Here is a 12,317-nt window from a genome sequence, read left to right on the forward strand (position 1 = left end):
GTGATTCTCATGTGTGCGGCGTTAGGGCGTTGCAATGTCACATGCATGACACCGAGCCCCCCCCCCCCCCCCATGCCTCTCTCAAGCTAGCACCTCTGGCCCTAACTGTTCCCTATGAAAAATTTCACCACACACCACTGCTTCAGTCATTGTTTAGTATAAGATGTTTGAAGAAACTTCAAACATCTCTGGTTGAATAAATATTGTTTAAGAATGAGTAAGAAATTATGGCGGGACTATCAAGCCTATATTTGTTAACTTGGACCTAACACCTACATTTAATATTATCTTCAAATAATTATCTACTAATGTAGTCTACTATTGACCTCTGTCAGATGATACTGCTTCTTTCCAATTAAGACTACAGAATCTGTTTTCTGACTGCTTAAATTTTAACTGCATGCTGAATCAACTTACTGTCTTTTATAACCGATCTTTTCAGTGACCAACAATCTACTAACCACCTGGCATTAATTAGTCATAGGCAAGATATAAGAGGCATATTGTACCAAGGAATTCCGTTAATTAACAAACTTGATAATACCCTGGTTCAACTTCATAGATTCGATTTCTTCTGGTGACTAGCAAGTTGACAACTAACAGCCCTGTACTGTCTATTATCTAAAAGCTACCCTGTAAACAAGAACTAATGAACTGATGACTTAATCATAGAATCATAGAGTTGGAAGAGACCACAAGGGCCATCCAGTCCAACCCCCTGCCAAGCAGGAAACACCATCAAAGCATTCTTGACATATGCCTGTCAAGCCTCTGCTTAAAGACCTCCAAAGAAGGAGACTCCACCACACTCCTTGGTAGCAAATTCCACTGCCGAACAGCTCTTACTGTCAGGAAGTTCTTCCTAATGTTTAGGTGGAATCTTCTTTCTTGAAGTTTGAATCCATTGCTCCGTGTCCGCTTCTCTGGAGCAGCAGAAAACAATCTTTCTCCCTCCTCCATATGACATCCTTTCATATATTTGAACATGGCTATCATATCATGATAAGCATTAGCAATTGATTTCCTGAATAACTGATAACCAATGACTGATGACTATTTTGAAAGTGATTACTAACTATTAACAAGAGCAGATGGGTATCATTGATGTTTGGTCTCATTAGACCAGGGGTCCTGTAACAGGAGGTAACACCCTGAGGTAGATGTGACAGCCAGATGTAGCGGCGAAGGAGGTAGCAGCAAGGCCTGTTACAAGCGGCGGGCTCTCATGAAGACACGACAGACAACTGATAGAGTCAACCAGTTGTGGGACGAGAGCCCCGAGCTCTCTCGTGACCACATATTTATTAGGTATAGAGAATGCATATTCACAAGCCACAAACCAATCGTTACAGCACACCTATCTAGCAGTATCCAATAATATCAGCAGAACACTCTTATGCCCATATATGCTCAGACCTATTGTTCTCCATAGTATACATGTTTCTCATGGGGAGTTGAGCTCCTGGGGAATGAATAACTAAAGATGGATGGAGATGTTCCCCATGACTGGCATGACCTCAATAACTAAAGATGGATGAAGAAGTTCCCCATGACTGGCATGACCTCTGAGGAATGGATAACTTGTGATGTATGTGAGATGTTCCTCATGGCTGGCCTGGCCTCTGGGGATCATCAATCTTGTGTGGCATGTGGAGACGTACAGACTCTACATCCCTGGCTCGTTACGCCTAGCCGATGTTGCCATGGTGCCCACATACCTCTTGAGAGAGGAGCGTGGAAGCACCATTTGATGGCTTTATTTGATGGCTTTGGGATGTGGCTGCATTATTCCCACAGGGTCCCCAAACTAAGTCCCGGGGTCTGGATGCGGCCCAATCGCCTTCTAAATCCGGCCCGCGGATGGTCCGGGAATCAGCATGTTTTTACATGAGTAGAATGTGTCCTTGTATTTAAAACTAGCTGGCCCTGCACACGTTGTTGTGCGTTAGCCTGTGAAATGGAGGGTAATAGCCCCCCTTCAGATACCCCTGAGCCTCAGAGTCCCCCTGAGTCGAGGCGAGACACTGTGGAGAGCAGGTTTCATCCCTGTGTCTCCCCCCACCCTGTTCTGACCAATTACATATCCCTGCCCTCTATTCGGACACCCCATCCCCCCCCCCCAGGCAGGCCCCTACCTCCACTTGGCCTAGTTTGGAAAGCGGCCTAGTCTGCAAAGCCGAGGTGAGATACTGTGGAAAGGGCAGGTTTCATCCCTGTGTCTCCCCCCACCCTGTTCTGACCCATTACATATCCCTGCTCCCTATTTCCCCCCCCCCCCGCATCCCCTCCAGGCAGGCCCCTACCTCCACTTGGCAATGTTGGTTATTTGGTGGGGGCCTAGGGGTGTGATAATGGCCGCCTTGGGGGTTTCAGTTGCTTGGTTGATGATTATGTCATTTGGTTTGTGGGTGTGGCTTAGATTTCACAGGAAGGGAGGGGGTGGAGTATTACGCCACTTGAGGGCTCTGTTTGAGTTGGTGGAAAAGCAGGTCTGTACCTACGCAGGAGTGTGATTTGAGGGATTTTGCCCCCAACAACGCTCTGGGAGTGGCCTGGATCATTGTGTCAAAATTTCAGGACGATCAGTCAAGCGGTTACGGAGAAAAGTGTCAAACGCAGTTTCACGATTTTTACATTTTTATATATATATAGATGCATCTCTGGGTTATTTGTGGGGCATAGGCATTTGTTCATTCCCCCCCCCTTTCAAAATATAGTCTGGCCCCCCACAGGGTCTGAGGGACAGTAGACCGGCCCACTGCTGAAAAGGTTTGCTGACCCCTGCGTTAGACAGTAGACAGACCTGCTCCTTCAAGGGAAGATGTCCTTCGCACCTCTTGGACCCCCCATGAAGCCACCCTCCTGTCTGGATTCACATCCAGGCACTGGTCTTCTTTTCCTGATTCTGATGGTAAAGCTGGTGTCATCAGCCTGGTGTGCCACGTCAGTCCAAGTCCCCTGATTTGGCATCATCTCATAATGGCTTCATATAAGTAGCATGGGGAACAATAACATTGCTCTGCTGGCCAGATGAAGCCATTGACTACATGAAATAATTGCTAGAGGATGCATGGTGGTGGAGAACTAAGTTTCCTTTATCATTGCTTCCACAATAATACACCCATGTTCAGTCAGACTCGGCTTTGTACCACCTGCATTCCCGTAGTCACCCTTCCTGCTTCATCACATACACGTCTCCGAATGCTTCGTGGTGTTGACAAGGATACTCAGGAACAATTGCATTGAAGGCTTACACATCTCATGATTCCCACAGTAAGAGAACGGCCTCAACAGGAGTGCCAGCCCTATCAGCTAGAAAATTCTGCAGAGCATTCAGGAAACAATCTGATTCAGGGCAGACTGTCTCAATGGGTCTCCTACCTCTGCAGAGGCAGAGAGGCACATCCAGCCCAGACCTCACCAGGGAATCATTTGTCCATGACCGTGTGCTCAAATCAGCTTTGTTGCAAAAGCCAGGTCATGTTCTGCCATATTGGGACAGCCTTGTGGTTCTCGTGGAGGCCATTAAGTCTTGAGCCAGAGTACTGAGGCCACCTTGAGATGAATGTAGAATTCTCCCAACACATTTAAAATGGCCTATACCAGGGGTCAGCAAACTTTTTCAGCAGGGGGCTGGTACACTGTCCCTCAGACCTTGTGGGGGGGCGGCGGACTATATTTCGGAAAAAAATATATGAACGAATTCCTATGCCCCACAAATAACCCAGAGATACATTTTAAATAAAAGGAACCTTCTACTCATGTAAAAACAGCAGGCAGAAACCACAAATAACCCAGAGATGCATTTTAAATAAAAGGACACATTCTACTCATGTAAAACATGCTGATTCCTGGACCATCCGCAGGCCGGATTTAGAAGACGATTGGGCCGCATCCGGCCCCCAGACCTTAGTTTGGGGGCCCCTGGTCTATACCATCAGTGGATGGCTCTCATCCACTGAAATTCTGGGGAATATACTAAATCTAAATTATATCTATTCCAGATAAAGATGAGTTTTCTTTTCTGATGCGTGTGCAGAAGAGTGGCCAGGACTCTGGGGTGTTTTACAGCCTATATTTCCATACTTGGATGCTGCGTATTTTGTGATTTTAAATCTCTGCTGTTCTCTCACGACAGAGTGAGAATTTCCATAATTCTTATGCCTTTCTAGGTTGGCAATGGTCCTTCCCAGCCCATTCAGCCTCCAGCTGTTCCAAAGCCTGTCCAATCCACCGTTCCTGCTCCAGGCAGAGGAAAAATAGCAAAACTCCTGAATCCAGAAGAGATGACATCAAGGGATTATTACTTTGATTCATATGCCCACTTTGGAATTCATGAGGTAATCCCTTAAAAAAAACATTACCCTATTGGCTCGAATATAAGACACACCCACAAATAAGCCACACCTTAAAAATCCAAGGCTTATTTGTGGCTGTGGCCCACCTCCTGGCACTACCGCCTCCTGGCACTCCCCCCCCCCCAAGCCAGCACCAGGGGAGGCTTGGGAGCAGCAGGCGGGCTGTTTGCTGCTACCCCATGCTCCCACGCTGCTCTGGGGGGGGGGGAGGCTTTGCCACTTATATGTAGTTATATGTAGTAAATATTACAGTGATCAAAATCAAGAAGGGTCAAGGACTTGTATAAAAAAAATGGAATTCCCAAGATCTAGTTGTACCTCAGTCCCTCATACATGAATTTATCTGTGTGTATAATACTTTGATTAAATCAAATAACACTTTGATTAAAATTTGGTGGAGATTTCAGGCAGCATCACCTTTGATGTAGTGGCTGAGAGATCTAGCCTGCAGGCCACCAGCTCGCCATCACCAATAGCCATTTTAAAATGTGACACATATTTGAAGCAGATCCTCAGGTGCAGGGAAGTAGTTGAGCAGGTGGAACTCGCCCTGCCTTATCTTTAAAATGGATTAACCATCAGCTCCACCGTCTAACCAACTGAACTATCTACAGCAGCACTGTTTGCTGCTTTAACTATATAGCTAAAATGGCTGCAAAAGTTTGCTCAGAAACTTCCACTTGTCTAATTCCATGTTAGATCAAACAAAAGGTAGTATGGATAATTGAACAGCGACTTTACTGATGTTGTTCGTGTTACTGTGGAACATGAGCAAGGGATGGACTAAACGACCTCCAAGATACAACTGCGAAATCCACGAATCTAAAAAGTTCCAGGTGTTTTCTCCCCAAATTTGAGAACATTTTTGCTAGCTAAAACATATGATTTTTAAAAAAAATGGAACATAAGTAAGTCATGTATTTTCAAGCAAACATATGGTGCCTTTTTCTAACACAGGAGATGTTGAAGGATGAGGTGCGCACATTAACGTACAGGAACTCCATGTATCACAATAAACATGTTTTTAAGGATAAGATTGTATTGGATGTTGGAAGTGGCACAGGGATCCTTTCAATGTTTGCAGCAAAGGCAGGAGCCAAGAAAGTTTATGGGGTAAGAACAGCATTTCCTGAAAAATCCTGTCATATTTGCGTGTATATTTTTGCAACTTTGTAGCAGCGTTGCCAACTTTTGATTTAAAAAATTTAGATGCCCGCAGTGAAGTTTAATGGACTCTGACTAGTCAGGATATGGAGCCAGGCAGAGATGCTGATATGAGAATAATCTCTGAGACTCTGTCCCCACTTTTTCTTCTTGTCTTCTTCTGCTTTCGAGAACTTTAGGAACATTGGAATCGCACAAATCACACATGCTGAAATCTCTTTCGCATATGTGTACATGTGCAGGGGCATAGGAAGGGGGGCAATGGGGGCGCTCTGCCCCGGGCAGCGTGATCCCGAGGGTGCCATGGCGGCTGCCCCCAGAATGCGCGCCAGCCCCGCCCCCGCCTGCTCTCCGCCCCCCGGTGTTGGAGAATGAAGCTCCGCCAGTGTACATGTGTGAATGCACCGTTGAAGCAGACACATTAAGTGGAAATGCTGCTGGTGCCGCCTTATATAAAAAAACAAATGCCAGTTGTCAGAGGGCCTGATATGGCTACTCTAGAGTAACGACTCCAGCATGGTCTTTTAAGGCTTTTATTAAGTGCTGATTATTTACAGTGTTCAGAGCAGTAAAAATGCATCCTTAAGGTGAGGTGTCAGAACCTCCGAATGGCGATTGGCGCGTTTTCTTCCAGCACCAAAGCTTTGGCAGACCCAACCTCTTCCCCCTACGTTTGCGTCGCAATTCGGGAGTTGGGGGGATTGGCCTCCCCCCCGTGCGTCCAACTTCCTGTCCCACCTGCGGCATGGGCTCCACAACCTTGCCTGAGCCTCGGACACCACTTCCTGACTCTCCGCTGGAGGCAGAGCTCTCCTTACTCTCTCCAGCGCTTGGGGATGGGCTGGAACTTAAGATGGGAGGGACTTCCCTGTATCCCTTGTCCCTCACATCCACCCCCCTCCCAGGCTCCTCTCCCCCCCTCCCTAGAGGCTCTCTGCTTGCTGGGGACGAGTGAAACCCCAAGAAGTCTGTGGCATCTGAGCCTGTGGGTGTAAAAATTTCCCCCCAATCCTGCGATCTTTCTCCTTCCCCCTGAGAAGACGGGAATCCCAAGAAGTCAGTGGCGTCAGAGCTGGTGGGAGTAAAAATGTTCTGCCAGTCCTCTCCTGCCTCTGACGTAGTCGACCTCGGTGAAACCCACACCTCTTCTTCCGTATCCTCAAATTCCGCTTCCCATCTCCATGGAGAGCTGCTGCCTGCGATCCCTTCCTCCCGCCCCTCCCCCTCTCCCTCCCTTTCCATGTGCCAGGGCTTGGGCCTGTGGGGGAACAGGGCGTGGAACTCTTCCACTAAAAATTCCTCAGGTACTTCCGTGGCCGGTATCCACTCATTGTGGGACGGCGGAGTGTCCTCCCATGCTATCAGGTACTCCAGCCCTCTCACCCCTCTCCTTGAGTCTAAAATCTCAGTTGCCTCATTGAGCTGTCGGGCGTCTCCCGTCTCCCCCCCTCCCTCTGGAGGCTGATCGCTGTCCCTGAACCTGGTACTTTCTCTGTACAGCGACAGCAGCGATCTATGAAACACTGGGTGCACTCTCATGTCCTCAGGCAGTGCTAGCCTGAAGGCTACCGGGTTGACCTGTTGCGTGGCCGTGAAGGGGACCAGCCTCCTGGGTGCTAACTTCTTGCATCGCCCCCTGGTGGGAAGACCTTCCGAGGATAACCAAACCTTGTCCCCCACCCTGATGACCTCTCCCGGTCGCCTGTGGCGATCTGCCCCCTTCTTGTACGCTTCCTTGGCCCTCTCCAAGTGTTCTCTGAGCTGCTGGTGCACCGTCTCCAGGTCCTCTGCCCAATCCTCTGCCTGTGGGCCCTCTTCCTCCTCCTCCCCCTCCCTCTCCGGGAAAGATCTGAGGTCGCGCCCGTAGTTGGCCTTACAGGGCGACACCCCTGTGGAGACGTGCACCGCATTGTTGTAGGCAAATTCTGCCAGTGGCAGGCGATCCACCCAGTCCGTTTGCCTCTGGCTGACGTAACATCTCAGGTACTGCTGCAGAATGGCGTTGACCCGCTCCGCCTGTCCATTGGTCTGCGGGTGCCGAGCCGTAGACAAACTGACCTCCACCTGCAGGAGGTTCATTAGCCGCCGCCAGAACCTGGAAACAAATTGGCGGCCACGATCCGAAATAACTCTTAAAGGCAATCCATGCAGTCTGAATACGTGGTCAACAAACAGTTTGGCCGTCTCTTCTGCCGAGACCGCCCTGGCACACGGTATAAAGTGGCACATTTTGGACATGAGGTCCACCACCACCAACACTGCGGTCTTGCCCCTGGACGACGGCAGGTCTGTGATGAAGTCCATGGACACTACTTCCCACGGCCTGTGCGGTGTGGCTAATGGCTCCAGCAAACCTGCTGGTGGCGCTCTGACCACCTTTGCTCGCTGGCAGGTGTCACATCCCCTTACATAATCCCGAACATCCTCCCGCACCCCTGGCCACCAGAAGTGTCTCATGACTAGGTGAGTGGTTTTGTCCCTTCCGAAATGACCCGCCGTTGGGTTGTCGTGCATCTGCTTGAGGACCTTACCTCTCAGCTGTTTGGTGGGTAGGTACAGGGCTCCCCTGTAAAAAAGCAAACCCCTCCTTTCCTCAAAGTCTTTAGCTTGCTCCCTCCCCCCTCGCAGCTCTCTGAAGATGCGGGAGGCAAACTCATCTGCTGCCGTCAGTGCTGTGAGTTCTGCCTCGCTCACCACTGCTGCTCCGCAGGACCATGCTGATGGGGGGAAAATGTGCCTGGGCGCTGGTGGCAACTCCTGCTCCATGTACTCTGGTTTGCGGGAGAGGGCATCCGCCCTGACATTCTGCTCCCCCGGGATGTAGTGGATGGAGAAGTTGAAGTTCGAGAAGAACTCTGCCCACCGTATCTGTCGCTGGTTGAGCACCCTGGCCGTTCTCCAGAACTCCAGGTTCTTGTGGTCTGTGCACACCTGGATGGGGTGCTTGGCGCCCACCAGGAAGTGTCGCCAGTGCTGGAAAGCAGCGTGGATCGCAAGAAGTTCCCTATCAAACACCGTGTAGTTGCGTTCAGGCTGTGTCAGCTTCCTGGAGAAGAAGGCACAAGGTCTCCACTCTCTGTTGGTGTCCAGTTGCAACAGGATCGCTCCCAACGCCCGGTCTGAAGCGTCTTTCTCCACGCGTAGGGGCGCATCCTGCACCACATGGAACAGGTTCTGGTCGGACGCGAACACCCTCTTGAGGCTTTCGAACGCTGCTTGCGCCTCTGGCGTCCACCTGAACTTCTGCTTGCCTCTCAGGCAGTCCGTGATGGGAGCCGTAACCCGCGAGAAGTTCTTGATGAATTTCCTGTAGAAATTGGCGAATCCTAGGAGGCGTTGGGCATCTTTGCGCGTCCTGGGGCTGTGCCAGTCCAGGATGGCCTGCACCTTGTCCTTGTCCATCGCCAGTCCCTTGTCTGACAGTTTGTAGCCCAGGAAGTCCACTTCCCTGGTGTGAAACTTGCACTTCTCCAGCTTCACATACAGGTGGTTTTCCTTCAGGCGTTGCAATACCTCCCTGACATCCTTCACATGTTGCACTGGGTCAGCGGAATAGATAAGGATGTCATCCAGGAAGACTAAGCAGTTCTTGAAGAGAAGGGACCCCAGGACGTGGTGCATGAAGGCCTGGAAGCATGCTGAGCCCCCTTGCAACCCGAAGGGCATCACCAGATATTCAAAAGAGCCCAGAGGCGTGAACATCGTGGTTTTCCACTCATCGCCTTCCCGAATCCTGATCAAGTTGTACGCCCCCCTCAGGTCTAGCTTGGTGAAAATCTTGCCCCTGCGTGCCGCTGTCAGGAGATCGTCCACTCTGGGCATGGGGAAAGCCACTGGCTCTGTCACTGAATTGAGCCGTCTGAAATCCACCACAAGACGGCGCTGTTGCGTGTCTTTCTTGTCCACCCAGAAGACCGGGCTGCCCCCTGCTGCCTTGCTTTCTCTGATGAACCCCCGTTTGAGGTTCTTGTCTATGAACGCACGCAAATCCTCGAGTTCCTGATCTGACATGGCGTACAGCTTGGCTGGGGGTATCGTTGCCCCTGGCACCAGGTTGATCTGGCAGTCGAAAGACCTGTGTGGGGGTAGGTGGTCGGACTCCGCTTCGCTGAAGACCTCCTGCAGGTCCCAGTACTGCTTGGGTATCGCCTCACCCCCTTTGACATGCATGGTGGCCACCGTGGCTATTGGAGGCCCCTCCCCTGGTTGGTGCTGCATGCAATGTTCCAGACAAAAGTCCGACCCAAACGTGATGCATCTCTGGTGCCAACTTATGGAGGGGTCGTGGCGTGCCAGCCAGCTCATTCCCAAAACGATGGGGGGGTCTGAGATGGTTGTGACGTTGAAAGCCAGTGTCTCTGAGTGCCTTCCCACCGTCATTCTCATGGGGGGGGGGGGTTTGATGAGTGATGGCCCCTCCCAGCAACTCTCTGCCGTCAATGGTGGCTACGTGCAGGGGAAAATCCAGCTGCAGAAGCTGGATCTGGTGCTCTTCTGCAAAGTTTCTCGAGAAGAAGTTGGCTGAGGCACCACTGTCAATTAAGGCGAGGACTGTCAGGGGATAGCCATTTGGGAGCGTTAGCGTGACTTCTAGAACCACTCCTGCTCTGGGAGGGGTGGGCTGGCTCTGCTCCTCTCTGTGCGGGTGGGCGGGCTGGGGCTGTTGTCTGCTGACTGTGCCTGGCTGCTGCCCCTTGTCTCCTGCAGCCAGGCTGTCTCGTTTCCCTGCTGTGGTGCTGCTTCAGTGGGGGAAGGTACAACCGTTCCCGCCTTTCCTTGCCACTCTCTGCGATGAGGGCAGTCTCTGACGCGATGCCGGGGGGAGTTGCAGAGAAAGCGATTCCCGCCTCTTCCCTCCTTGCGTCTTGGCGCCGCCGGGGTTTGAAAAGCCCGCGCGCGCGCTCCTCCGATCTCCATCGGTTCCGGCTCTGGGCTTGGTCTGGGCGGGTCTGGGGGCGGGCCCTGGGGTGGGGTTTGGTGATGTGGTCTGTCCTGGGAGCGTGGGAACCAAGGTTTTGCTGCGCGCGTCGCTTGTTTGTCATACCATCTGGATTCCTGTCTCACCCCCACCGCTAGCGCCACTTTGCTTAACTCATCCATAGTCCGCGGTCTAGGACCTCTTGCCAGCTCATCCTTAACGTCTGCGTGCAAACCCAGGTAGAAGGCTGATTTCACTGGCTCACTTTGCAGATCCCACCCCAGTTTGTGCACCAGCATGGTGAATCTCGCCCAGTAGTCCCTAACTGTCGATTTTCCTTGTGTTAAGTTATGAAGCTCCTGTTTAGTGGCCTCCATTTCACTGTCACTAGCGTACATTATTTTTAAAGCTTCTAGAAATAATTTTGCGTTCTTCATGCAAGGATTTTTTTGCGCGATGAGCGGTCTTACCCATTCTCGGGCGGCCCCCGTCAAATGCTCTATGATAAAGGAGACTCTGTGCGCGTCATCTGGGAATTCTGCTGCATGCAATTCCAGCGCATAATTTATTTCTGTCTCGAATCCTAGGTACTCCCTAGGGTCGCCGCTAAACTTGGTGACTAGGCTCTGTCCCCTTCTCACTTGGACTAGCTGCGGCTGGGGCGCCCCCCCACCTCTAGCGGCTTTCTCCTCTTCCAACTTTTTCTGCAGGTCCAATACCATCACCCTTAGCTGTTTCTCAGTCTCCTCTTTTGTCCTCACCTGGTCCACCAGCTTGTTCAGCTCCTCCTGCGCCCCTCGCGCTTCCTCCTGAGCGGCATGCAATTGCTGCTGTGCCTGCGCTGTGAGGTTCCGTAGCTCCTGCTTCGCTGCTTCGGCCTCCAGCCTCCAATGCTCAGCCTCTTGAGCGCTCATCGCTGCACTCCAAAGTAGCCAAAAAAAGATTCGGAGGTTGCTGTCAGAGGGCCTGATATGGCTACTCTAGAGTAACGACTCCAGCATGGTCTTTTAAGGCTTTTATTAAGTGCTGATTATTTACAGTGTTCAGAGCAGTAAAAATGCATCCTTAAGGTGAGGTGTCAGAACCTCCGAATGGCGATTGGCGCGTTTTCTTCCAGCACCAAAGCTTTGGCAGACCCAACCTCTTCCCCCTACGTTTGCGTCGCAATTCGGGAGTTGGGGGGATTGGCCTCCCCCCCGTGCGTCCAACTTCCTGTCCCACCTGCGGCATGGGCTCCACAACCTTGCCTGAGCCTCGGACACCACTTCCTGACTCTCCGCTGGAGGCAGAGCTCTCCTTACTCTCTCCAGCGCTTGGGGATGGGCTGGAACTTAAGATGGGAGGGACTTCCCTGTATCCCTTGTCCCTCACACCAGTTTTACTCAGAATGTTCTGACAATTAATCAAAATGTCTGGCTTTTACATTAAAAATTCTAGCAATTGGCCAAAAAATCAGCTAGGTCTCCCCCAACCAAGTTGGCAACCCTACTTAGAAAGGATCTGCACTAGATATTCTTTCCATCTTGGTGTCAGTCTCATCCATTTCTTTTCTTGCTACCCTGTTTCTCCTAAAATAAGACATACCCATAAAATAAGCCATAGCAGGATTTCTAAGCATTTGCGCAATATAAGCCATACCCCGAAAATAAGACCTAGTGATAGGCGCAGTTCTGGAGGGCCCCAAGGAAGAGGCAAGGCTGGACGCGTAATTAAAAAATAAGACATCCCCTGAAAATAAGCCAGTGTGGGGGTTTTAAAGGAAAAATAAATATAAGACGGTGTCTTATTTTCGGAGAAACGCGGCACATGTCACTTAGTGCAATCTTTTGTGTGTTTTCTCCAAGTCCCCCAATTTGCAACAGGGCCTGCTGACAAGG

The 12,317-nt window shown here is 50.8% G+C and overlaps 1 protein-coding gene across 8 annotated transcripts in view; it reads left to right on the plus strand.

Moving 5' to 3' along the window:
* The window catches only part of PRMT8 (protein arginine methyltransferase 8), a 48,194-nt gene that overhangs the window by 2,488 nt on the left and 33,389 nt on the right, over window positions 1–12,317 (plus strand). For 6 of the 8 annotated variants that reach the window (XR_009558191.1, XM_060279026.1, XM_060279029.1 and 3 more), the window contains exons 2-3: window positions 4,173–4,340; window positions 5,316–5,471. The exons of 1 other annotated variant lie outside the window; for it this stretch is intronic. Coding sequence is in view for 6 of the 7 variants with exons in the window: in XM_060279026.1 (XP_060135009.1) it covers window positions 4,173–4,340; window positions 5,316–5,471 (324 nt within the window). In the remaining variant the exon portion in view is untranslated. The remainder of the gene's footprint in view (window positions 1–4,172; window positions 4,341–5,315; window positions 5,472–12,317) is intronic. One more of the 8 variants, XM_060279030.1, reaches the window with a different exon arrangement.

Source organism: Zootoca vivipara, chromosome 9 (genome assembly GCF_963506605.1).
Source record: "Zootoca vivipara chromosome 9, rZooViv1.1, whole genome shotgun sequence".
NCBI classification, from domain to species: Eukaryota; Metazoa; Chordata; class Lepidosauria; order Squamata; family Lacertidae; genus Zootoca; species Zootoca vivipara.